This window comes from Falco rusticolus, chromosome Z, assembly GCF_015220075.1.
Source record: "Falco rusticolus isolate bFalRus1 chromosome Z, bFalRus1.pri, whole genome shotgun sequence".
Classification (NCBI taxonomy): domain Eukaryota; kingdom Metazoa; phylum Chordata; class Aves; order Falconiformes; family Falconidae; genus Falco; species Falco rusticolus.
This window is the reverse complement of record NC_051210.1, coordinates 31,517,026-31,544,851: the sequence shown is the minus strand read 5'-3', so window position 1 is coordinate 31,544,851 and position 27,826 is coordinate 31,517,026. Positions and strand designations below refer to the sequence as shown.

Genomic DNA, 27,826 nt, shown 5'->3' with positions numbered 1-27,826 from the left:
TGCCTGAATGATTGTATTATTTTTCCCATGGTCAGAGTAGACTCCCTCCCTAAACCTAGTTGTGGAATATGAGGTAAGATTGGCAAAGAGAATTCAGGGTGCCCTTGAAGAAAGACGCCTAAGCTTTGCAAAAGAAAGCCATAGAGAATACAGAGCTTTATAAGTCATGATGAAACTTTTTTCGGTCTAGATGTGAGTAAGATCCCTCAGGTGATCTTAATTCCATACCTGTCCCCTGCTACAGTTTGTACTGTTCTGGGAAGATGAAAATGTCGGTAAGTATAGTTTGATCTTTTGACTGTACACATGAAATTGGTTACTTCTGTTGTAAACCATGACCATTTTCATTGTTTATACTTGTTAGTTACATTAATTGGATACCTTACAAATTTAAGAAGACTGAGTAGAAACTGTGCGGTGTCTTGACTCAAGAAGAGGTTGAGTGCATTTTCAAGCTCTTGGTTATCTTCAGTATTGGAAAATAGCAAAGATGAATAAACCTTTCTGCCCTCCTGAATGCAGAAAGAATGGATTCTGTGATCTGCAAGGATCTTCTCCCAGGTTGTTTTGGCCTAAGGCCTGTGAATTGCCAGGCAGAATCTGACAGCATGCCAAGTATTCCTTATGCTGGAAGACTTTTGTGAAGAGCTGAGAAAACTGCTTGAGATTTTGCTATAGAAGAATGGCTTTGTAAGTGAAGACTCCTTAGAATGTAACCTTGACTTTGTAAGTAAAGGTTCCTTAGAATAATTGACTGTTACTACTCAAATTTGTAGTGGTAGAGGTTGCTAATTGATAACATTGTGTTGTTCCAATCTGCTGTCTGAATTTTATTTAGAAGCAGAGTTACCAGCAGGATGGAATTTCTCAAGGTTAGCTGATGATACCACGTTAGAAAAATAATATAAATGGATGATTTTAATAGGTTTTGGCTCTGTTTTTTACTTTTGTTATGATGCTATCCAGCTCTGAAATATTTAAGCCAGTTACTTTGTAGGTGTCATTCTCATTGTACCTCAAAGGTCAGTTAATTTTTGTTCCTGGAAGCATTAGGAATTCAAGGAGAGTGATCAGAAAGCTGAAGGAGTAGATTGTTGAGAATTACATGCCAGAATACAGTTATCTAGCCAAGAATAAAGTGCTTTGGGGTGATAATTGATTGAGGTGCAGGATCCAGACCCTAGTTTTGAGGAATACTGTGATGGATTTTTTTTTCAGAGCAAATATTTCATGTCAGCAGCTGATAAATACTGTTTGTAGTGCTTGCATTAAGTTTTGTGTTGAGCTTCTTCCAAACATATTTTTCCTTTCTTTTAATGTCCTTATTCACAAATTAATGCTTTTGAAGAAAGCAGACACTTTTCTTGTACGTTATGACATGGCATTAAATGTCCCTAATCTGTAAGGTGACACTGCCTTCATGTTCTTTCATACTGCTAAGCATTTGGAAGTCTTGGCAGCGTGTAACTATTGTAAAGGTCCATACTGTAGCTTTTTCCAGTTAATCCAGGAACTCTTGAGAAGCTGCTGGAACTCTGAGAAATGTCTCAGAAGTGAGAAACTGCTGAGGAAGTACTTTGAATGATCTGATTAGCTGTATTCAAGGCAAAGCAGATCACAGGGTTAAAGAAGACTAAAGAAGTTGTAAGTAACAGGGTTGTGAATCCTTTTGTTTTCCTCCTGCAACAATGGTAAGGAGTCTTCTAATTGTACACAAGAAAAATGGACTCACTCTTGGCTGTACCATAGGCTCCCAGTTGCTGTATATGGGTATGTTACTTGCACTGAAAGATGTCTGCAAATAAAAAGCTTCAAAACTATCTGTAAAATATATTTTATGTGGACATTATTTCAGGTGCAGTGTCATACCTCTTTGTTCCTGAAAAATGAGTGCAGAATTGTAAGCTTTAGGAAGGTGAGAAGTGCTAAATTGCTTCTGAGTTTCATTGCTGTGAGAGGTGTAGCAGTGAAGTAAGGTAGCTGCCAGCTCTAGCACATGCAGAAGAGTCTTTATCGAACTTTATCGAACAACAGGTGTCATCAAACACGCTCGCCAGGTGGAACCCGACTATACCACTTGATCTGTATGTGCATTTCACGGAAGGGGGGGGAGTAGGAGCGCTGGCCCAAGGCCTTCCTGAAAAAGCTCAGCCAATACAGTGGATAGTCCTGGGGAAAACGTCACGTGCTTTCTCTCCAGGAGTCGAGTGCCTCGGTAACCTCATCATGAAAGGCAGAAAACTCGCCCTAAGACATCTGGGCATTGAACCAGCCAGAATATACCTGCCCTTTCGCAAACAGCTCCCAACACAATCAGTGGCAATGTCAGAATATCTAGCTATAGCCCTCATTGGATTTGGGGGAGAAGTCCGGTATGCCACAAAGCCCCCCTGGACTCAAATGCTAGCTATTGTCGACGTCAACCTCCCACGGAAAATCATGGACCGGTCCCAACAGGGACCAACGGTCTTCACAGACGCATCCTCAGCGACCTCAACCGCGGCAGCAGTATGGCAGTCGGGAGGAGAATGGCACTGTGTCAAAATGACCAATCGTGCAGTCTCCATCCAACAGCTGGAAGCAACAGCCGTAGTGCTGGCGTGCGGACTGTTCCCGACAGAACATCTCAACATAGTAACTGATTCAATGTTTGTGGCCAAGCTTTGCTTAGCCATGTCAGGGCCCGGCGTGTCAACATCCACAATAGCTCTGATGCTGGAAGAAGCACTTTTTCCCCGAAAGGGCACTATATCAGTTATCCATGTCAACAGCCATAACCCAATCAAAGGGTTCTTCCAAATCGGCAACGACAAAGCAGACACCGCTGCAAAAGGGTTGTGGACACTGAAAGATGCCCGCCAATTACATGAGTCCCTCCACATTGGAGCTAAAGCATTAGCAAAGAGATGTGGGTTCTCGGCCACTGACGCAAAACATATAGTAGCTACATGTCCTCACTGTCAAAAAGCACCATTGTGGTCTAGTGGAGTCAACCCCAGAGGTCTTAAAGCTTCTGAGGTGTGGCAGACAGATTTTACGCTCTGCCAATTGTTAAAACCTCGAGCACGACTAGCAGTAACTGTAGACACATATAGCGGGGTGATCGTAGCGACACAACACCTTAAGACTGACGCTAAAGCAACCATCCAACATTGGCTAACAGCCATGGCGTGGCTTGGCATCCCTAATCAGATCAAAACGGACAATGGTCCAAATTTTGTGTCTAAATCAGTCCAGGCATTCACTCTGAAATAGGGTATTACTCTAATACACGGCATCCCATATAATAGTACAGGACAAGCCATAGTCGAACGGGCAAATCAAACTCTGAAATCTAAATTAGAGGTATTAGCAAAAACAGAAGGTTTTACCAACGTCATTCCCTCAGGGGACCAGGCACGCTTATTATTGGCAGCCCTATTAGCTTTAAACCAGTTCCCCAGGGGAGATGAGGTGAATAGCCCTGCCCAGAAGCACTGGGCCACTTGAGCGCTAGAAGAAGGCCCATCGGTCATGATCAGAAATGAGCTAGGAGAATGGGAACAAGGGTGGAAATTAGTTCTGACGGGGTGAGGGTATGCTGCGGTCAGAAAAGATAACAGAATCAAATGGTGTCCACTTAAGTCTATCAAGCCAGACCTTCAGAATAAAACTAATGAAAACTGTGAGGTTTTGTCTGCAGGACCGGATCATCGGACACCCCCATAACCCGTATACCCTGGTGACAAGAGAAGACAACGAGTCGGCAAGCGGCCTGTCCGCATCTGAGAGCTCTGCACCGGCGGAGTCCAGACAACGGCGAAACAGCCCCCGCAGGGCGGGGCTGCGATGTTTTTGTGTGATTTCAATTTTGGGGTTCATAACGCCGTCTAGGGGCTTGTATGAACATCAGCCATGGGAATGGGTACTGGCGAGATGGGAGGACCAGAAGATACTATGAAAGATTGTTACCCCGGGACCCCCTAGTTTCCAAGTATATCTCTGTGACCTAATCCTCTCAAACCCCTGTTTGAACACTATAATGTATTATATGTGTCCCAGCTCTAACCCCGGCAAATCTTACTGTAACGTCCCTTATCAGTATTACTGTTCTCGCTGGGGCTGTGAAACCATCGCATCTGGCTGGAAGGTGGCGAAACCAGACCCGTTTCTTAAGACCAGTTGGGGGCCAACAGGCTGCACCCCTAGGAGACCAAACGCGTTGGGAGGGACAGTATGCGGTGGGAAGTGTGACTGCCAATATATTTTCTTAAACGTAACCAATGAAAATGACCTGGGATGGACCATCGGCAAAACTTGGGGCATTAGATACTGGCAACCTGGCACAGATAAGGGGGGACTGTTTTTTATTAAAAAACAGGAAGTAAAAAGTGGAACAGCAATTGGCGCCCAACGTGGCGCTCAAAGAAAAAGAGACAGGGAAGCGCAATAAGGGTGGTTTGAATCATGGTTTAACCAATCACTGTGGCTAGCCACCCTGATATCCACCTTGGTAGGGCCGATAGCAGTAATCCTGCTGACACTGATCTTCGGACCCTGTATATTAAACAGGCTCATGTCCTTTGTCAAGAGCCAGCTAGAAAAGGTCAACATCATGTTTGTAGAACACCAACAACTGCTTTAAAAATGTACTTGATCAGTATTTCCCCCGATTCTCCCTGGCTCTCCCCAGGTATCCCAAGCTACACTCCATTACCCCCAGTCACTTCCCAAGTGCCAATTGCTCAGTGTGCAATTGTACTCTTTTTTTTTTGAGAAATATTTTTACTGTTTTAGCCTGTTTAGTTAAGCATAGGGAGAGGGGAAATGTTGCTAAGTAGGGCCTGGCGGCTGGAAGATGTTGTGCTGTACGGAAACATAGGGCCCCCCTCCAGGTAGCCAACAGCTTTTAGCTTATGATAGAAGCAGACGGAAGTGACACTGTAAACCTAGGCTATATAGTGTCGCGCCGCTCAGCAATAAACGCCATTTGCCATCCACCACATTGGTGTTTGTGAGCTGATGGACCACGCGGCCAGGGGTTGGCCGCTGTGCCGTTCCTGAACCAGGTCACCGCGCGCCTGTGAAGGCAACAGGAAGGACAGCAGTTAATGCTGTTTCCCATAAGAGCTGGTGTGTTGTAACAGTCAACAGATTGCTCAGAAAACCTGTTAAAATAGCATTTGGCTTAAAGCTGTACTAGAAATGTGGACATTCTGTTCTGCTGAACAGGTTGAAGGTTTTCAATCCCTTTTTCATCCCTGCTCCCCAGTGACACCACCTTGGAGACTGCTAAGGTAAATGGATAGTTTCATGCTCACCCATAACTGAGGCTGGGTATCTGCAGAGTAGAAGGCTGTGCTATTTGTGGGGTAAAACTGGTTGCATTTTTTACATGCATTCCTAAATAAAACTTTAGAATCCAACACAGTGTGCAGTGAGGCAGCGTTAAAAAATGTTTATGTGTTTAAAGAAGGTATAGCTATGGAAGATGCAAGTATGACAATGAGTGGTTTTGCTCATGAGCATCTGAGAACTTGAAATAGCTCAGCAGTTTAGTGGGTGAAAACTACTTTTCTGTGTGGAAATCAAGTAGAGTCTGGTGGGAGATGGAGATCAGAGCTTATAAGTTAGTCTGAAAACTTAAAGAAAAAGTTGTCATTTTCAGTGTTTTGAATGCCCTATGACTGTGCTTCCAAGATGCGGAAATTAAGGTAAACCAGTGAAAATATATCTGGTGTATCCACCTTCACCACCTTCATTATCTAGTTTTTTTCAGTAGTATCTTTATATTATAGCACTCTTTTTTTCTCCCCCCCCCCCCCAACAGGCAGATTGTTTAAAAACTTCTTTCAATGAAGATTTATCAGATTTGTTTGTACAGTTGTTCTTTTTCCTATCCTTAAAATACTGTTTTGCACATTTTGTAACTGCAGCATGGCATCTGAGCCTATAGTAAGAGTAGGCTTAATGGGTTTTGACACTCCCTTTCCTTGTTTCTTAAATTATGAAGTGGGATATGTTATGTGTTTGATAAAATGCTGTATTATTAAGCATCTGCTTTAGTCCTGTAGTTCAGCAAATAAAAACATTTCTATAAATTGCTGTGATATTTTAATTTAGAAAAATGTCTTCATTGTTAAAGCTCAATTTCCAAATTTTTAGAACTTTGTGGGAAATAAGATTTTTTTTTTGGTAGTTGTCATCTGGTTGTTAAATTAGGTTCCTGTACTGAGTATTCCTCTGCAGCTCTTCAAGTTCAGACTGTTTCATCTGGCTGTTGATCTTTTCTGCTAGTATAGTTTCCCAAATGCTTGTGACATTGTTTAATTCTGAATGTTTTGTTCTAGGGCAAGGCTGAATGACTGTGTCCTATTCATAGTAAGGATGAGGGGCTGCAGAAGGCTTTTGCCTGGAGCAAGGTGATGGAAATTGTGGTATTTGTCTGACGCTTGTGGTGTACATCAGAGTACTTGGCAACTTGCTTCATTAAAATTTAACATGAGGATCTGAGAGATCTGAGTTTTGGCAGGATGGAACAAAATATCACCAGTTTCGATCTTTTATTTTGCCTTCTAGTGTTTCTACCTGCAGCAGAACAGTTACATTGAAACCACAGTGATTATTTTCTTCAGAGTAGTTGTTTCCCCCTCCAGCTGAAAATAGGTGCTCTAAATGCTGACCTTAACGTATCTTCAGTTTCTATAGGGTTAAAAATAGATATTGTTTTTCACTTGGAAATTGTAGGTGGTTGCTTTCTGTTCTAGGAATAAAAATGAACTTTCTCTTCCTGCACTTAAATTTCTGAATACAGTTGGGATTTTATGGCAAAATAATAGTGAAGCTGATGAACTTACATTTTATATTTTCTACAGTAAATTGATCCCTTTTTATCTGGTTTGACGGACCTGCAATTAATTATTTTTTATACTTGTCCCAAGTGATTCTTTCCTTTTTGGTGTGTTGGAATATAAATCCATTTGTGTAGTGTTTTTCCTGAGAATCAGGTTTACTTTGAGGACAGGTTTGAACAGAAATATCCTTTTAAAGCAGTTTTTCTTAAATAAAAATATTTTCTTTAAGAGATTGAGCTAATTACAGTAAAAAGACTTAAATCCTGGAGACTCATGAACTGTAATCTGTAAATCAGTAATGACTTTTAGTGTTTAGTGATAGATGGAAAGCTATTTAGGAAAATGATCTGAATCATTATTTTCAAATAGGGTGGTTAGTAAATTATTCTGCAAAGTAAGTTGGAAGTATGTGTAAAGGATGAATGGGACTGTCAGGGAAGTGTTCAGAAGGTAATATTCTGATAATCTTTGGGGTTTTATGCATATGTGGTATAAAAGGAGAAGAAAAAAGAAACTACAAATAATAAAGCTAAATGAATTTTTTGTTTAATAAGACAAAGGTAGGCATTTGGTGTGGCTGGCAAATGGCTGGGTTGCCAATCCAGGGAACCTATCAGCAATTAATAAAGAAGTATATGCCATGCTGAATCAGAAAGGAGGGGAAGAGAGGAATGGAACAAACTCCAAGCCTGACCAAAGCAGGCATGAAACATTTTTTTGCTTTAGGTTACTGTATTTCCTACCGTATTCTTCTGTTGTAGCTTTCACATCATAAGCAATTGTAGTTTTTGCAGGCATGTTACCAGCCTAAGAAGTTATTCTCTGTAGCGGAGTGGGAGTAAAAGTGGTTGCCAAGGCAGTCTGTTTATGTTCATAGTAAGAAAAATGGTTGAGAAGGCCCAGGGTAGAACATTGCTACTACTTAAATGAATATACAGTAGGTTTTTAACTTCCTATTGCCATTTTTTAAATTAAATTTACATTATCATACTGTCTTGTGTTCAGAGAAACTCAGTTCTTTATACAAGTTCCTAGTCCTCTTGTGGTGTTAAGGAAAGATAAATTCCTTTTATGACATTGTGGTGCCATTTGAATTGGACTTTAAAGGTAGACTGTAGGCTTGAAAGTGTTCTTGTGCTCCTCTCTGTAAACTTGGTTGGATGATAGGAATCTAGGTATGGCTGCCTGCTGTGAAATAGGTATTGCTGCTTGCTTTAGTGGAGAGGAGAACCACTTGTTTTTCCTTCCCTCTCCCAGCTGCTTTCTGGATGTATTTTTCTGACATGAAAAGTCTGTGTATCTCCAGACCACCTTGTGCAAGTCTTTTTTGTAAGTCTTGGCTGTCGTGAGACATGCTGTAATCACAAGGTGTTACAGGGAGTGCAGGAGTGCTTACTGCATGAAAACTTTGCCTTTCACTTCTAGCTCTTTGGTTGCCCAGCTATGCTGCCTGCTTTCTGCACTGCTGCCTGGCCTGTGCAATTCTTAACTCTTCTCTGCACTGCAGGAGAGAAAAGGTTGCCACACTTGCATACATGAGGAATGTTTAAGAAGGTCAGGAGTGACTGATAGCACAAAAGGAAGTAAAGCTGAGTGTATTCCAGACACCAGAGCTATGTGTAGGGTGCACCTAAATAGTGTATTTCATTTCTGCTAATCTTTTTGCAAAGGTAATAATTTACAAGGCAAACTGATGAATTTTGCCTCTACTAGGTGTGTTGAGTATTGATGTTTTTCTCTTACCTGCCTGAAACAGTGGGTTGTAGAAAAAGGACTCAAGACTATTGAGTTTTCTGCTCAGTTGAGCCATACAGCTCCGTTCTTTTCCATGCCTGATTCAACATGTGTCTTGTTCTCCTTGGTTTTTTTTTACTTTTTTGTCAGTCTTCTTGTATAATGCTCTAAAATATGCAAATATTTATTTTTTTATAAGGTAATCTCATTATTCTTGCAGGGCTCAACAGAGAAATAGCAGTTCTTCAGTTTAATTTCTTCTTAGGATTTTCTCAAGTGTTTCTTCATGTTTCTTACACCTGTAAAACTCACTTGTGTGTGATGTTCTTCCCCCCAAGCCCAGTTCTCTTTCAGCTGTTTGTCTGAGCTGCGTATTTCTGTTGTCTCTAGCCCTGGAAGAAACTGAGGAACCTGTTCCTGTCCTACTAAATGAGAAACTTTGAGACTGATTTTACTAGATACAGGATTTAGGCCAGTGCTGTTACTGTTACTTTCTTGCCCGGGCACTGTTTACAGCTTCCTCAGTATAAGTATTTCTCTGTTAATAGAATTCACATGCTGTTTGCCATTTCCCAGATTAACAGAGTTCTTAAATAAGGTCATGTCTGGTGCCAGTTCTCTTTGCTGCCACACCACAAACTTTCTGTGCTCTGATAAATGCGTTGCAATTTATTTAATTTTAATGTATTAACAGTACTTTAGCAGGCTTTCATGTTGTGATGGATTTGATGGTCAAATTAAATTATATTAATTGAATGATAAGAGATGGATGGACAGAGTATCAAATACTAAGTTAGAAATCCACATCTGCTTGATGAAAAATCCTTGCAATGTACACTGTTCATCGTTCTGCTTTAAGTCTTCAACATGTCTGGCAAAACCTTTCACTGTGAATCAGTTTTCATGACAGGTTAAGAATTCTGCTGCTTTCTAAATGTTTAGATATGTTAAATGTAATAATCTAGTCAGAGAAGATATTTGACAGCTTTTCTTGATAATATGGAAGTCAGTGATACTCGGAAAACATTTTCGCTATAGGAGGCCAGGGCTTAAAACTAACCTAGTTTTCACTGTCTGAATTTAAGGAATAGTTAGTGAAGAGTCTGATCAGGATATGAGGCCTATAAAACAAGACTATTTAATACACTTTTTTTTGGGCTAATATATCTGGAGAAAGTGGTTTGTTTCCGTCTTATGTTTACGGTAACTTGCAAAAGTAATAAAATAGAAGGCATAGCAAATATTCTTCTAGCAGGTTTCAAACATAAAAGCTATCCTCTAGTAAAGGTGGATCCCACATTTACATTTTACTATACAAAATTTCTTAGATAGAAACAGCGTAGGGTAGTTAAAAAATGTGTTTTCAGAATTGGTCTCCTGCAGCTGCTTTCTCATCTTACCTGAATGAGTTTCCAAGGACTCCTATGAACTTGTTAAAATCCTTTTTTCATTCATGCTTGCTTTCTGTGTTTTGGCACAGGGATGTGCATTTTTTCCTCTGTCTTTTCAGTGTAGACAAGTTTGCTCTGATCATGGATAATGGGAAGCTATTCCACCCAGCTTGTCAGGAAAGTAGTTTTTTTCCATCATAGGCTGTATAGTGATTCTCAGTAAAATGATGTCTAGATAGTGAGTCCAGAGTTTCCAGCAGCCTTTAGAGCAGTTTCTGGTTTGTGTCTGAGGTGTCCCAGCAGTATATTTAGAGAGTTGAAAGAATTTGCAGATTTGTATGTAAAACTTCTATAAAGAAAGTGATTGCTCTTTTTATTATGTAGAGAGAATATACGTTTAATATGGACAAGAACTGATCAAGGTTATATGTGTGTCCTTGTACAGAACCTGTTTTGGCCTATTTCAGGTCAGAATAAATGAGCAATATTTAAACCTCATCATACAGAATTATTTGTATATTATCTCCTATTTCAGTGATTTGGTGCTTGGGAAAATCACAATGATTTTTGGGCAGAAAGCAATGAATACATATTGATGGCTGTTTGTTGTGTTGGAACTTTTTTGGAAAAGGTGATAAATAAAGGAAAATTGCACAGGGTTTACTAGATGGCTGTTATATCATCCATCTGTCATTGTAAGAAAACAAGTTCTTTCTTTGAGCTAAGGTGGTAGTAGAACCACCAGTGTTTCTGGGATCCATTTCAAAAAACTAAAATATTCACTTAGTGTTTATATTTGCACTGATGGTGGCAAAGTTGTTCTTGGACCTGCTATATAAATGTCACTGGTGTCATGGGATGTCATCTACTGGGTGGTGTGATTGGTACATGAGAGATATGTAGAACCTGCCTGTGAGAGTAGTGAATCCTAAAGTAAGACTACTGAGGAACCTTTCGATTAAAAAGATGAAGAACTACCAATACTTAATCAGCATTTCTGTATGTTTTTCAAAGGAGTAAAAGCAGCCCTGCGTGTTACAGTTAGATGCTGTGCCTTTCCTTTGAAAGTTAGATCTGGAGAAGAAATGTTGAGTGATGTTTTCAGTATTGAGTGAATTTTCAATGATGTGTTAGGGAAATGTAAGTGGTTGTAATGGCTGTCTTGTTCTTTGGCTGATTTTAGTACTACACCATTAAAATAATTTGTGTAATCAAATAGAAATGGATGGACTGACTTAAAAAGGTTACAGATTCAAGTTAGGAAGCAGCAAAATGAAGGTAACTAGCACAACTTTGTTTCATCCCTTACACATAGACCTTAAGATGGTAAGTTTAATTACCTTGCCATGTACTAGTTTGTGCGTGGAACACTCTTCCCTGGCTGCCTTGGTGCACAGAACAGACTGTTCTGAGAATGGAATAGACATGCGTTCTGCTGCACCTCTGAAACAGATGTGAGACAGTGAGCTGTGTGAGGTTCTTATTGTGGTGTCAGAATTGAAAGGCGTAGCAAATGAATGAATTGGGCAAATCGGGAGAGAGAAGGACGGTTTCATGGGAAAGGCAGGTGACTGTTGCTGTGGGGTGCCATCTCTCCTGCATGATTCCTGCTTAATGCTGGGCGTGTTTTGCCATGCTCACTAATCACGTGTTACTGATGCCCTAGATAACTGAAACTGTTATAACTTCCACAACTTGGCGATGCGAAAGCAAAAATGGAAAAATTCTTTTTGGTAGCAGGCTGACTGATGCTCATGTGTTAGGACTAAGGCTGGAAATTGTTGGGCAAGCCATACTGCTTGATTCTTTCTTTTTAGGCACTCTAGACAAGTACCAGACACTGTGCAAGTGGGCTTTATGAAACTTGTTGATGACAGGGAGATGGCTAGATTTGGGGATCTGTTTGTACTCCAGACTCTGGAGACAAAGGACAAGGAGGAGTGCTGTTCAGAAAAAAGTCTTTTTTGCCGTTCTGGTCTAATAGGCCTGCCTGATTACCTTCCTTTCCTCCTCCTCCCTTTCTTTCCAGTTCTAGGTCAACATAATCTCTTCCTGCAGCTTTAATCCTACTGGTTCTTCCTGCAGACATGCTAGTCTGGTTGTTTCTCCTTCCACTCTGCTGTAGGAAGATACTGCATATTCAGCCCTGTTGTACACAGGATGTATGGGGGGATGGAGCATTTTAGTTAGTTCAGGGGTGTGAATTTTCTGTTCAGCACTCGGAGCTGCAATGGTGATGAAGTATGCTCTTGAGATATGGTATATATGGAGTATCCTTGATGTATGTTCTCACAATCTGCTTTAGTAAATGTGAGGAGAAAAAAAAAATTAAAGTTCTATGGTTTGGCTGAATTTCTGGTGAAATTTTCATAGAAACAAGAAATTTCTGTTCCTGGAAGTTAACCTCTCAAATTAGGTAGCCTGCATTAAGAATGAGGCTACTGAAGTAAGAAATGTTTGGCATTTCTTTTTTTAAATGTTATCAAGTGGCATATATTTTCCTATCTTAAGTCTTAGAAACAACTGAACCACTTAAATAGAATGTCTTGCTTTAAGGCCTGGGGTTGCCATGTGGCATGCAGACTACAGATGAGGGAGCTGATGTTCAGCAAATGTATTAAAAACAGAACATAAAAAGATGATAAAGAAACCCATCCAAACAAAACCAAAAAGAAATCCCCAAAGCCGAAACAAGTGAACTCACTGAAAGAACGTCTTGCAGTGAAATGTTATCAGGTGCATGTTAAAAGTAGTGTTACTTGTGATCCTCAGAACATCTAAATGCGCTACATAGGTTGCAAACTTTTGTACCACAAAAGAGGCAGCACTACTTTTTCACTTCCATTGCATGCTTAAGTTGGGGCTTTTAGAAGGTGATTTTAAAAGGCAGAAACCTTGAAGTTTGTCCAGTCCCCTTGAAATTCAGTGGTACATATATATGTAATATGTGTGTGTGTGTGTGTGTATATATATATATCTATATAAAAGAATGTGTTCTTTGAGAAGGGTGAACCCCTTTAGTACTTCAGGTAAGGTGGGGAGAAATGCTTATGTAACTGGCATTTTCATTCTGGAGAAGTCTTTGACAGGCTAATTTTGTATTTATGTTGGGACATTAAATCAGTTCAGTTGTTCTTACTGATGAATTAAAAGCAGTACCTGAACTACAGGCCATAAAGTTGGGTTTTGGACACTTAGCTGCTGGCAAGTATGTTAAATGGTGAAGCCTGTGCACCTAGTTTTTTCCAGTGTATTGTTCAGGAATTCATTGATTCTCAGGGACGGCACAAGGACTAAATACTGCCCTCAGGAGCTGAATGTTGTTGTCTTCACTGTTTGAATACTTAAGGTGCAGGCTTTGTATGTGTTTTCTGGTGATTAGTGGGTGGCGTTTTCTCTGAAATTTCTAAAAATCACATGATACAAAGCATTGATAAGATTTAGCTGCTCACATTGTTTGAGGCAGGAACATATTTCAGTGTGTCTATATAGCTTATCTTTGACCATATGTTCTTCATAAGAAAAAAACCAACTTGTTGAGTTCTCCACAGTTTCTCAGGTCACTTTTATCTGGGCCAGATTATTGTGCTTTTAATATTGTTATTCTGATTCCCCACTTGGCCTCCTCAGATACTATGGGCAAAACCGCCTGTGCTCTGTTACAGGTGGCTGTCTATCTAAGACAGTAATGGCTTGGGACATTCAGGACACTTCTTTGCTTGTAATTGTAAAAACAAATTAATCCTGATGTATGTAATCTTTGAACCACGTGTCTGTCCAGCATTATTCTCTCCATTATGAAATCAGATTATGTGCTTCCTTTGGTCTGTCTGTTAAACTTAGGAGAAGTTGCTTTCATTTCAGTTAATGCCTAGCAAAACCAATTCCATGTCATAAGAGCAAGTTATATCTGGCTATCAGGATCAAAGTATGAAAAGTGTTGGGGAGAGGAGTTCTTCTGGGTTTGTTTGGAGGTTTTTTTGTGTTGTGGGTTTTTTTATTTATTATGTTTTGTTTTATTTTTTTTAAAATCACTATTCAGCATGCTGCATAAAAATGGTTGTGTGATACCTTCCCTGAAGTCTTCGGCTTGGATTAGGTGAAGATGTAGGGTGACTTCACATTAAATGTAGTAAGAATTTTTTATTGAAGGGGTAAACTGTATTTTATTAACGGGACTGTTAGCTATCTCCTACTTCATTTCACTCAAAATGTGAAGCTGGAGAGGCTGAAACTGTTGATACCGTGAGGGAATACTGCAGAATAAACTTTCAGAACTTGAAACTTGGTAATCAAAGGTAACGTGAACCAAAACTCCTTAGGCTTTTAGCACAATGCTTCCCTCTAGTGGAACGGTGTTGTATTAAAAAAAAACCCGAACTGCCACTGAGCAGCAAGATTTTAATTAGACATGATATATGTTATGCAGTATATTGGGTACTTGTATAGCAATAACAAAGTAGAAGAAAATTTGAGGAAGTCACCTCTATCACCTATGATGATGAAAATTTAATCTGTAACTAAAATGGATAATTTTTACTCTGATCATTCTAAACTGTTGCTTTGCAAAAGGTGAATTTGAAGTTCTCATCAAATAGCAATTCATTCAGGGTTAGTGGGATTCCATTCAAGGATTCTTTTAAAAGTCAGTAGCATTTTGTGCAAGTCAGAAATGTCTGCTGAGTATCTAAATCCTTGTCATACCTTCTTCAGGCTCTTCTTTTGGTTTGGTGTTTGCTTTTGTTCCCTGCTTCAAAGTGAACCCCTCCAGACCATGTTTTTTTCTCAAAACCTGTGTTTATTATGATTATGTTCAGGTTAATCTGACATTCTTGAATCTGTAGTGTATCTGCTGTATTTGCAGATGTAAGGTAAATGCAGGGAAATGTTGGATAGGCACCTGGTAGAAGAGACGCTGTGCTGACTGTCATGTGTTATCTTTGAGTGTTTGGGGTTTGAGCAGGGGAAAGAAAGGAGCTTCTGGAATTTCAGTTGATGTAAAGATTAAAGTAGAGAAAAACTAAAAACCAAATCAAAGCTTTGATAAAGAAGTAAGTGTTTACAGTAGTAGAAAGAAGAGGTTGGGAGGAGATTATTTGCCTGGACATTTTGGTTTCCAGATCTAGGTTGGGATAGATGGATGAGGTTTTGGGAGCCAAGTGATAGGCTTGAAGAACAGGAAGAACTGTTAACAGCCTTGACTTCAGTGAAACTGTTGTAAAAAGGAAAGAATAAGTGATGCAACTTCTGGAAAAGGGGCCCTACTGGATACAGAGGGAGATCTGGGGATTTAAACATGGGTTTAACTCCCAAACTGAGACTTCTAATTACCATATTCCCTTTTGTGGCTTTCATTCACTGCTATACAAAAGGATATAAAAGTAACATGGTACATCCCCTGCTGTTAGCCCGTTTCCCAAGGCGGGAGGATATGGTTGTTGCGGCAAAATGTCAACTTTGGGAGATGCAGAGAGCCTGCTGTCCTTAACTTTGTTACTCTCTTGGTCTGACTTCACCAGCCATAGTGATGTGTTATGCTAATGTTAATTTTTCTGTTCTAATTAGATTGTAGGCTGTCTGGTAATTGGTCGTAGGAAGTAAAATTAATCTGTTTGAAGACCTTGTACATTTCCACTGGAAATGTTATTAAGTTTTAAATACAAACATTATGTTGTGATTTATGTTTGTGGCTGAATTTCTCCTAAGTTAGTATCACAGAGTGTGTGTGGGTTGCTGTTGCATGTAAATTAAAACTTCTTAAGAACATGGCTGTCTTCAAGTAGAAACGATCTAGATGTTTGAGAGGGCATGTGACAGGAAGAGTTTGTTGCAAAGAGGCTTACATCTGCATTAAATCAACTGTTCTGAGCCCTTTAAAGGAAAAAAAAAAGTGGGGAGAATACAATTTACTCGAGAACCATGGCTTAATACTTCATCAGGAAAGCTGTTAGTGTCTGACAGACTGTAGGTTAAACTAGTCTCCTTACTTCAGTGTCTAACTTGCTGATCAACTTGTTTTCTAGAAAGTTAAGTAAGCAACAAAGACTTGCACTGCTGCCAGTAACTGATAACGTGTTTTATGTGTAGCATGTTGAGGAGATATGGATGCTGCATAGGTAAAATTTTATTGATCTCTATATGGGAAAAGCAAACAAATGAAATGAAGCAATTAAATTCATTCTACAGAGTTAACAAACAGGTGCTCTCAGAAGTTAGGTTGCTCTCACTGTCCTAGTCATCAAAGATTGTTATAGGTCCTTCAGAAAAAAGCATGTCAAGTGAGAAAGATTTTAAGAAAACCCAACAACAAAACAAAATTTTGAAGATGGTAACAGGGCCATCTTCAAAATGCAGTTCTTTGAGGCTGTTAACAAAGATGCTTGAAATATTTTCTTTTAAAGTGCTACTCCATGCAGGGAGTCTTTCAAAGTAGATACTGAGTGAGGCAACTAAAGAAATAGGTTCAGTATTCATACAAGCATGGTGCTTAGACATTAGAAACTGTTAGATAGTGCCTTAAGCTATCCCTGTAGCTAAAGAAACTAAAGGGGGAAAAAAGTAATTTTGTCTACTGTTCATCTAAATAATGATGCCATTGAACAAGTAGCAGGGATTTTAAAGAAATTACTTACTGTTGCATTCCTGCATTAGGTGTGGTGAAGTTTCTGTTCAAATGCTCCGGAGTGGAGTAGCACAACAAAAAATGTAAAAAAAAAATCTGTAATTAACAGCAATCCTCTAGCAGTTAGGCTTAAAATATAGGGAGGTGAATAATGTGATTATTTTGTTCTGGCAGTTTTATTTCTCTAAAGTTGTCTGTTCTTGTACTATGCTATGAAGAACATGTCTTAGCTGATGCTGAAAGGGGATATTGATGAAAACCTTGCCTTAATTGTATTCACTGGTTTCTTTTCATGGAGGCCCTGAATTTGCTGCTGCAATTGAAGTTTGTGTTAACTTGACAGATTACAAGGTGATGACATTTCGCCTGCACTTAACCTTAATGAACTTTCCTTAATGAAGTATTAAGTTCAAGAGCAAACTGAAACTACACAGAGAAAAATGAAAACCTTTGGAACCTGTAACGCCTTTCTCTGACACATGCAGTGTGGCTCCTTTACAGTATAAAGATTGAGCTTGAGAAAGAAATAGGGTGGAGAGAACAGATGTAGCCTAACTTCAAGAAACACGTTAACTTTTTCCTCTTATTTAAAATGAGAAAAGCTCCTAATTTCTACCCCACATATGTCAGGGGTGGTTACGATATTCTCCAGAATTAAAGTATTAGGAAGTGTGAAAGTAAAGGCAGAAAAGCTAGTGCATTTTTGTCAGCAGTTGGTTTGCTTATTGGGGGGTGCGGGGGTGGGGATTGTGTGTCTCCATCAACCATTATACCGTTTAGTTTAAGAGTGTTTAGCCCAGGATTCCTAACTGAACAGTCAAAGTATGTAAAGGTGCCTGTAGGAAGATGTGCCTGAAGAAATTTTGTAACTTAACGTATTATTATTTCAAGTGCTTGAGTCTACCCTTACTTTACTTCAAGATTTCAAAATACTGAATTTGGAAGAGCAGTATCTTTAGACATAAATACATTTAAAAATTGAGTCAGCTGTACATGTCAGAGATGGCTGGCTCCTTTTAGTTGTTGAGCAGTGACAGCAACAAATCTGCCTCTTATAAAAAAAAGTTAATTTCTTGCTGTTTTAAAGCAATTTTATTTGTTTACAGGTGTCAGCTGTGATGCATGTTTAAAAGGAAATTTTCGAGGTCGCAGATACAAGTGTTTAATTTGCTACGATTACGATCTCTGTGCAACTTGTTATGAAAGTGGTGCAACAACGACAAGGCATACAACTGACCATCCAATGCAGTGCATACTAACAAGAGTAGATTTTGGTAAGTGATAATTTCAAATTCTGGTAATTTGCTGCTACGTTGCATCTACAAACATAGTATGGGGTTTCATGTTTCTACTTACTAATCACTTCCTCTGTTAGCACACTGAAAATAATAGCAAGTTCTCATCTTCTGAAAAAAACAGCCATGTTTTCTTCCATTTTAGCATACAAGAACTGAGTTATATTTTTCTTAAGTGGTACATATATTTTTAAAATTATTTTAATATTTTGGGCTGATAGCCAGCTGTTATCAGACTAATAAATATACTTAATAAGAATGACTACTCCTAATTAATTTCCAGTTCAGAAGATGTGGCAACCTTCTTCCCCTAGTATGCTTTATGCAAGTGCCACACTGTCCAAGCAGAAAAATCCTGGTGAGATTTTGTAGGAATGTTAATTCACTGGTGGCTTATACGGGACTGTAGGTAGGGGTAGTGATGGGCTGTACCGAGTATAAAAGATTAGAGGCAAGGACTAGCATGTAGTCTTCTTGGAATTCCTTTGAAGGTCTATTCATTTAAGAATTATTTCTGACTGTAAATCCATGCCAATATTTAAAATAAAAAAAAAAATTGGTTTTGTCTCCTATCCTGCTTGTTGTTTCTATTGCATCATATTTATAACAGGTTGTAACTCATGAGATGCTTCTGTGACAAACCACTGCTCTAAGATGTTGCTGATGCTGGACATGTATTTTGTTTTTATGTTCAGCCTGCAAGGCTATCATTTCAATAAAATTTTTTTAGTGATTCCAGCTGTGGTGTTCTTTGTTGTGAATTCTTTAAACATGATGATTTTTCAAAAGTTGAAGTCTTATGAATTGTAAATTACTACTTTACCTCTTTGATTAAAACTGAAGTAAAATCTAGTTTATAGCAGTAAAGGTAAGACAACAGCTATATATAGAAACATGCAGTTGGTTTCTCAAAACAGCCTTTGAATGAAGATGTCTTTCATTTTCTTTTAATTCTGAGGCCTCCACTTGCCCTGAGACTGCCTGGTCATGACTTCAGAAATCCAGGCCCTTGGAATCCAGGGTTTGGAAGGACATTATTTAGTGCATTATCAAAAATGCATGCCACAGTTGTAGCTTACATATGTTTCTTCTCGGGTTTCTCTTTTTTTGGTCTCACTAATGAGGTAAAATTCTGTGTGTACAGTATATTAATTCAGGATTCTGGTCACTGAGAGGCACAGTTCGAACTTGTTAGCCCCTTGACAACAGTTATTCTTGGATGTTACACGTGGGTAACATATTTGTGTATGTTGTGGGGGCAGAGAGGGGTTATTTTTTTGCTCTTTCAGTCTACTTGAAGAATACAGAGGTTGAGGTGGAAGAAGGTTTACAGTGAAGTATTGAGATTGTTAATAGGCTGCTTCTGCATTGGTTGGTGTTTACAGTACTGTAGCTTCTTTAAATAACAAGAATAAGAGAACAGGCTCTAGAAATTTCTTATGGCTTGATATCTGAGCATTGCTTCCACAGAACCAGAGCTGGGGGGAAAAAACCAGTACTGCAGGTCAGCTCTGCAGCAAGACTTCTAGTTTGATTAACACTGTAGAATAGGAATGGGAAAGAGCAAATCATCACTGGCAAAGGTTGGTGGCATCCGAGTGTTAGTGACTTTGTAAGCTTATACACTGGAGAATGAATTGGGGAATACTTATGAATAAACATATTCCTTAGGGCTCAGGAAGGCCTGTGATGTCATTCAGATGTTTTTATTTTATAGTTTTCTGTAGAATGTTAAAACATAAAGGGGTGTTCCGGTACAATATTGTACAGATGCTTAGACAAGCTACAGTTGCTTTTCAGAGGGCCTTGTGTAGCTAAGATCATGTGACTTAGGAACATCCAAAAACCTAGGAACTAAGGAATGTTACGTTTAATTAGAAAATCAATAATGAACGTTAGAACTAATCTAGAATGACCTATTTCATAGTTGTCAGTATAGCGGTACTACTGAATATGAAAAACAACCCAGGAGGCAGATATTAATGGGTTAAAAGAAAATAATACAGGGGAAGATTCACAATGTAAAACTAAGTGGCATAGAAGTAATGAAGCCTTCAGTCACTTCCTAGTGATGTAGGATGTTGCCTAAGTGCCACGTAAGGTAGGATAATTGCATCTCTTGTTTTGATGGCCTTTTTCTTGCTGATCTAGCCCATGTCATTGTTTGCCTTCAGTGATACAGGGATACAATGCTGAGTCACGTTTGGTTTGCTGTTCACTGGGATCTCCCAATCCTTGTCAGCAGAGCTACTCCCCAGCTAGTTGACCCAGCCTTTGAGCAGCAGCAGCAGGTGCTGCTGTGAGACTGCTCAGTACTGGCAAAGAGGATGCACATCCTCTCTCATCTTCATTAGCATCTGTGCTCATTCATGGCTTCAGCATGTGGTTCTTTATTTGTGAGGAGCAGCAAGACCAGGGCTGCTTCACAAGGCATAACAAACCAGGAGCTGGGGGTGAGCAGAGCACAGGCAGGGGCAGCGTCCTCACTGACTGTGTGCAGGGCAAGGCTAGTAACAGGAGCAGCTCCCATTGACAGTCCTGGGCAAAGCCAGTGTGACAGGTCAGCGCTGGGGTGCAGGCAGGAGATACATCTATGGCAGGAGGAGGGCTGGGTGCAGCTGCAGCATCTGCATGGCCAGATGGTCAGGCCTTAGATTTAGCCCATGGGCAAAGGGCGTGTGGAGGTCTGGCTTGAGGCTGGTCAAGGCAGCTAAGGCTGATTTGTCAGCTCAGGGCCCTGATGCCTGCCGGGAAAAGGAAACACCCAGCTGCTGCTGGGCAAACAACTGAATACCAGCCATAATAATCACTGTCCACCCAGGCAGCCTGTCTGACACCCAGGCAGTTGGCCCAGCACTATGCGTCTCTGAGGTTGAATGGCGAGACTGGCAGCTAATGAAACTATGAAGAAAAATGGAGGGCATGCTGTTTCTTTATTCTAGGCATAGCTGTATTGGAAACTTGCTGAAAGACTGTGATAGTGATGCTCTGACTGGAAGGAATGAGCAGCTGTTTCCAGGTTCAACCAAGCTGGCATTTTACTCTAGCAGACATGGCTCTTGCATGCCTTTGTAGTGAAAGGGGAGGGTTCCAGGTGAGGCAAGTAGAGATCTCACCTGTGGGGAGCAGGTCTTTCCCGTCTGTAAAGCAGAACAATGCTGGTGATTACAGACTATTAGAGTCTAGATGAGCATTACAGCTATATCACTGTGTGTCTTTGTTTCATAGGGTCAGCTGTAAGTGTAATTCTGGTTGGAAGGGATATCTGGAGGTCTCTGGTTCAACCTTCTGCTCCCAGCTGTCAGGTCAGACCAGGCTAATTAGGGCTTTGCCCACTTGGGTCTGGAAAACCTGCAGGAACGGGAGTTGCACAGGGAGTGCTTGGTTATCCTGTTCTACTGCCCGTCTGTGTCAGGGAAAATGTTTCTCCTTATATTCCCTTGTCCTCCAGTACTGCAGTACTGTGAAGAGCCTGGCTATGTCTCCTTGATAGTCCTCGCCCTCTGTAGGCGTGGGGGCAGCCACGAGGTGACTCAAAGCTGTCCCCTCCAGGCTGAACCAGCGCTGGCCCTGCAGCCTCCTCACAGGTCGGGTGCTCCAGCCCTTGCCATCTTAATGGCCGCCTGCTGAGCTCACCTCAGCTTGATGTTTCCCCTGTACTAGGAGGTGCCAAAGGAGATGCAGTGCCTGGAGGAGGCTGCTGGGTGCTGAGCTGAGGGGATCACCCTTACTCATTGCTGTAGGCACATGGCTGGCCCCAGCTGAGCTCGCTGTCCCCTCTTCCCGCACCCAGCAGCGTCTCCTCAGAGCTGCTGCATGCACGCCTGCTTGGGGCAGGGCTGGGCTGAATTTCATAAAACTCTTGTTGGCCCATTCCTTTATGCAGATGTTTATAAATAGGACATAGATGAATGTCATTTATTTATAGTAAAGTATATAGCATGTTTTAGAATTTTTTCATTCAGATAATCTGCAGCAAAACAGAAATAATACCAGTTTTAAGGGTAATACCATTTTGAATAATACAGCTGCTTGATCACTAATACAGGAATATATATAATTTGTAAAATGTTGTGTGTTGCCACCACTTAGTTTCTTCAAACATTGGGGGGAAAAATCAAAATAATAGAACTTGTATAATACCAACATTTTTAAATCTCTCTCTCTATATATATATCAAATTAAAATTACAGCACTTTTAAGAAGAAAAGTGAAACTAAAATTCCTGACTGCTGTGTACCCTTGTAAAGAAATATGTCTTAACAGAAATCAAGGACAAGCTGTTAGAAAATAAAAGTCCTGAATAATCTCTTTGAAAGTTTGATTTTTATCTAAGGAATCCTACTGTACTTCTGTCCCATTGCTAACCTCCTGCCAAGTTCAGGAATGTGTGAGTTAAATTTAAACATTAAATACAAGCAGTGTGTCCCTATAGGTGGATAAGAAAGCAAACCTGCTCACATATTTTGTTGAGATTTCACATTAAATTTGGGGAGCTGGGGCAGGTTGTGTTGTTTTTTTTAAGAAAAGCTGTTGTGTCTAAACACTTGAGCTTGAAATCTAACTTCAGAAACTGTTGCTGAGTCCACTTTAGATGGTATCCTGATCCTTCTACTTTTTTGTGTTCTTCCCCTAATTCATAAGCAAGAGGGATGAGATTTACTCTATTTTTCTTTTTTACTAAGCAACTTTGTCTTCTTAGCTACTTTGAAAAGAGGGCTTTACAGGTCCAGAGGAGTTAAGAGTTATGGACTCCTGCTTTTGTGTGGAAAGGTATTCGGAAAGAACTGAAATACATTATCTGAATGATTTATTTGTGATCAGAAAGGATAATTCTTTGGTCACGGGCCAGTTGCATCGTAACGGTAATACAACTGTAAATGAAAACAGTAATACGTTTGTAGGTTGCCTTGCTTCTGCAGCCATGGAGGCATGGCCTCTTAATTTTTTCCCATACTACCTCTAATTCTTAGGGTCTTCCTTAGCAAATGGAAGTCAGTAACATGACTATTCATAATCTTTAGGATTTTTTATGTTCTTGCAAAAGAATTTCTCAGGTGGAGAAATATCCATTCTGTAACTTCAGTGCTAAAATTAGACAGAAGGGTTCATGATGTCACTTAATTACCAACTTTTTTCTTTCTTTTTAGTTTATGTTACAGTTTAAAAGAAAACTTACCTGTTGACCTGTGTTTCAGGTTAGAAGCGGGACAGGTTTTGATTATAAGAGGTGGAGAAAGATTAAAGTTGAGGAGGAAGAATGGAGGTAGAAACTTCCAAAGGAAAAATACTTGGATTTGCCAGTGACTTATTTCACTTCTGGCAGGTGCATTTTTTAGTTACTTTTTTTTTCCAGAGGAAGACTGTTACTTTGCATGTGCAAGTATGTTTGCTGTGTATTATGAGAAAGAAGGAGAAGGAAGTATGCATGAGAGAGCATGCAGCAAGATAATCAGAAGGCTGGAAAGAACTCAGATGTTTAATTTTTTAAATTAATAAATGGGTTGTTTCATGTTATTCAAAAGCAGGGGTGAGAGACAGGATTTGACAGTACTCATCAAATCTTTCCCCTCTGTGATAGAACAGTGTGTACTGCTGGAATTTTGACAGCTGGACTGAAAAGATATTTTTACCTGTGGGCTAATCTGTTTACCACTCTCTGCAGATCAGTTGTGGCCTTGTGCTGTTTGCTCAGCTGTGAAGTTGGAAGTTGGTACTTCTGCCTTACTTGAAAATACTTACATTCATGAAGTAGTGAAGTTTGTAGGTAAAGGGTTTTAGATGATCAGATAACTGAGGAGTGGGTTTTTTTCTTTTTAGATAGTAGATGCAGAAGTTACTTTTATATGGAAATCCTGTAAAGAATAAGATGACTTACCCCTGTTTTCATTCGCTTGCCCCTTTGAGTGATCACCTTGTTTTATCCACATCAGTATGTAAAATGCCAGGACTTGGAAAATTGCCAGAAATTAGTCTGTTCAGCTAGAAAGAGTCCTCAAAGGAAAATTTGTCTTGGTGTTTTTGCGTATGTATATGTATATTTGCAGTGATGGAGAATTTCAGCTTTCCAATCAGTAAATAGGCATTTAATCATCATCATGAGCATCATATGAAAGCTTGAAGGAAATCAGAGGATCAACTAAACAAACTGTCATTAGCTTTTGATGTATTTGTGACTGGCATTTTTGCTGTTGGTACAGGTTTGCATAATTTTTTTGCAGAAGTTCTAGTTCAGTTTCAGAGAACAATATAGTGTTTCCATCTTATTTTGTTCCTAGAATCTTTAGTTAAGTTCCAACTCTGTTCTATCGTTAGGACACTGAAAAAATGAGAACTGAAGTTTTCATTTCCTCTGTGCAATGACACTGTTAGAAGTAAGAACGCTTTTAAAGCTTTCCTTCTTGCCATGTACTGTAACAACTTGTGTATTGAGCTGCTTTAATTAGAATTTTTCTAGAGGAGGATTTTTTTCAAGGAGAATTCTTTCATCCATCTTCGTTGGAACATTTTGCATTTATCTGTTCTAGACAACAATCGTTTTGAATCCTTTGCCTTGCAGATGTATTTTTCTGAAATAGTATCTGTTCCCAAGTCTGCATGGCTGTTCCATTCAGGGACTGTTCAACTGCTTTGAACTTTGTTCCATGTAAACCTTGTTCATGCTTTCCTCATTTGAAACCATGACATACGCAAATTCTTTGTATTTGAGTATGCTACATCACTGTAATTTTTTTACCCCCGCTCAGGTTTTTGGCTTCATCAGAATAGGAGTCTGATTCTTGGAGAAACTTCCAGAGGAGTACTACTTAGTGAAATACGTACTGAAGTGGCAATGGTTAGGAGCTGCAAAATCTTGAAGTTATGTGAATTATGTCAGTCTCTCTGTGTTATATCTGAAACAGTCTTCATAACCTCAAACTTGGAGTAGGTTAACTTTTATATAAGTCTTTATTGCATGTCATGTAAATAAGAGGAGAAGGGGAAGACTTGGAAACAAGACTGGTCAACACCTGCAAAATGTGTGCTGTAATTTTAGAGAAGCTATTCAACTCAGAAGATAGTTGTGCATGTAAGTAAATCTAATTGGTTCATCCTGTAGGATGATGTTGCTTAACACCTGTACGTAGGGACTGTCAGAATTCTGAGTGCTAATGGTGTAATCCTACCTCAGACCCAGGTGTTCTGGACACCTGCCAGAGTAATTGTAATATCAGTCTACTCATAGGAATAAACATAAGCTTACTGTGAGAAATGGATAGCGACAGATAGTTTTAAAAGCTTTGATGTGGTGGAATTTGCTGGTTTTCCTGGGTCTGAGCATTCTGAATACTCTAAAGCTGGTTGATACTTAGCTTATAAAACAAACAAGCAGATTTAAGAGTTTCTAAGAAGGTTTTTTTCTAGTCTGGTAGTGTTGTTGTCTTCAGCTGAATGTGGCATATTTAAGTGTTGACCAGTGGCCTCTCCCACGAATGTGGGAAGGTAGACCTTCCTTTTAATAGCTTCACTGGTTCTTCCTGTGGATTTGCAGAGGATCAGATACGGACGTATGTTTTGCAGTAAGATGTACCACACGTCTTGTTAGGATGCCAGCTGAATGCCTGACAACCTGTCAAGGAAATGCCTATTGTTCATGTGTTGGGTGACTCAGATGCATTCAGAAGTGAGTCCTAATGCCTGTTGTGCAAAGACCTTTGGGATTTCCCTCTAATAATGATTCCAGGTATCTGTTTGTGTCAGTACTATATAAATGACTTTCAGGTTGGGAGATCATGATCTAATCTGGGCATGTCTTCCAACCTACTTTCATGCTGACTTTCAGTCTGTATAGTTTTCAGTTTTAGTGATATCTGGTACACAATTCCATTCTCTAATGGAAAATTACTTCTGTGCCTTATTGTATAAAACATTCAATGGAGCCTCAAATGCTAATTTGGAGAACTAAGACTTAATTGGCAGGCTGGGAACTTTTTACTTTGTATAGTTGGACATAATGTTTTCCTCATATGTATGTGAATAAATGAACCTAGATTCAGGATGGTACTCACCAAGTTTAGTGTGATAGTTAAGTTGATGAACGAGTTAAAATGTTCAGTGTGTCAGGTAGTGTTTCTTCTTTGGTAAGGCTGTCTGTCTACTTGGGCATTCCTTAGCGTGGTTTTTAAAGGGGTATCTTTCATCCTCCGGCATTTCAGTTCTCTGGAAGCAGTTTCTAAATAAAGGGGAACGGGGACTTACTGAACGTAAACTTTATTCTGCTGTGTATTCAGTCAGGTTCTTCTGTGTCTTTAACTCTGTGTACTAGCATGTTCATAAGAAGTTCATTTCCGGTATACTCTTGGGGAGTCTTAACCCTCAATATCTAGTTACATGTAAAATACTCTCTGTTAATATAGTGGATTATAGATATGTACATCTTTAGCTAAAGTTTCATCTTTTATAAAGCTGCAGAAACAAAAATGTTCTGTTCTTCCTAGTCATGTCCTGAAGACAGGTCAGTAGCAGATGTCCTGAACCTTAGGAAGCTGTGACTAAAACTGTCAGAAGGACATATTCCTAACACATTAGATAGATAGATATTGCCCTGCGGTGCAGAATATGAGGTCTAGTATCTGTTCAGACTTGTCCAGATTTTAATTTATAGCAGAATAGTCATAATTCTATGAAAATATTTTTCAGTTCCCTATCAGTGAGTCCTAGAAAAAATGCCAGTGAAAAGATTTTAAATTACTTGCTGAAGAAAGTCACACTTTTTATCTTGATGTGAAGTTCATTCATGTTTCATGTAGAATACATAGTACCTGCAGAGGAGGAGAGAGAAAAGCATGCTTTTCTTGCATGGTGTGATAAAATTTTGTGTTAAGTTTGGGGAACTTCTGTGCTGGCAATTTAAAAGTGCCTGCTTTTCATCAGCAATGCAAAAGTGCTTACATCCAACACACCTAACAGTTGCAACCAGTATGTAACAGTTAATTAGATACCTTTTCACTATCAATCTTCTACATTATATATTTGAGACGTTTCTAAAACCACTTATTGCTAAGGATTGATTCAGCTATGGCATGAAGATTGACATATGGTATCACTAAGGATTTCTAAATATAAATCTGTATTTTTGAGGTACTGTTGAGAGTTCAGCTTTTGAACAGTCATCTTATGATTGAAAAATACTGCAGATGACCCTGTACATGGGATAAGGTGGCAGAAAAGTGAAGGTTTGGCAGTACCAGCATCATCATCATAGGAGTCTTCGCTTCTACTGAATAATAGAAAGCTGTGTCATGTTTGCTAATGGAAATGAAATGTAGTCTTGTCTGGGTTTTGTCATCAGTAATTGAACTTTTCTTGGATATCAGCATATGGCCTACATACAAGATTGAAATAGCCATTTCAGTTAAATACCAGATGATTAATTTGGCAGTGATTACACTGAAGTATACTTAAAAAGAGGTTTACCTGAACAAAATAAACAATGATACTGCTTTGAAGTAACCTCTACTTAAACGCTTTTTGTTCCAGATTTGTACTATGGTGGAGAAGCTTTCTCTGTAGAGCAGCCACAGTCTTTCACTTGTCCTTATTGTGGGAAAATGGGTTACACGGAAACATCTCTTCAAGACCATGTTACTTCTGAGCATGCAGAGACATCAACAGAAGTGGTAAGAAACTTCAGAATTGGCTTTCAGCTGTGGTAAAAATATGTTAAAAAGAATCTTTCTTCTAGAAAATCGGTATCCTCCTGTTCTTTTACTTTATTGAAGCATGAGTTCATTTAAATGCTTTGTGAGATGTACCTACATTTGATGGTGACTTGAAAATTCTTCTGTGTTTCATGGGTATTATAATATAAATGAGCTTGCTTGCTGTTTGGTTGTCCTGATGTAAAGGCTGTCATGTTTAGGAGTTTATTATCCTGTAAGGCAAAACTTAGAATGTTTTCATGGTTATTCT

General features: G+C 39.4%; 1 protein-coding gene across 1 annotated transcript in view; it reads left to right on the top strand.

Annotated features, from left to right (window-relative positions):
• The window catches only part of KCMF1 (potassium channel modulatory factor 1), a 50,284-nt gene that overhangs the window by 6,061 nt on the left and 16,397 nt on the right, over nt 1–27,826 (top strand). The window contains exons 2-3 of the mRNA XM_037373054.1: nt 17,687–17,854; nt 27,395–27,534. Coding sequence (XP_037228951.1) covers nt 17,687–17,854; nt 27,395–27,534 — 308 coding nt within the window. The remainder of the gene's footprint in view (nt 1–17,686; nt 17,855–27,394; nt 27,535–27,826) is intronic.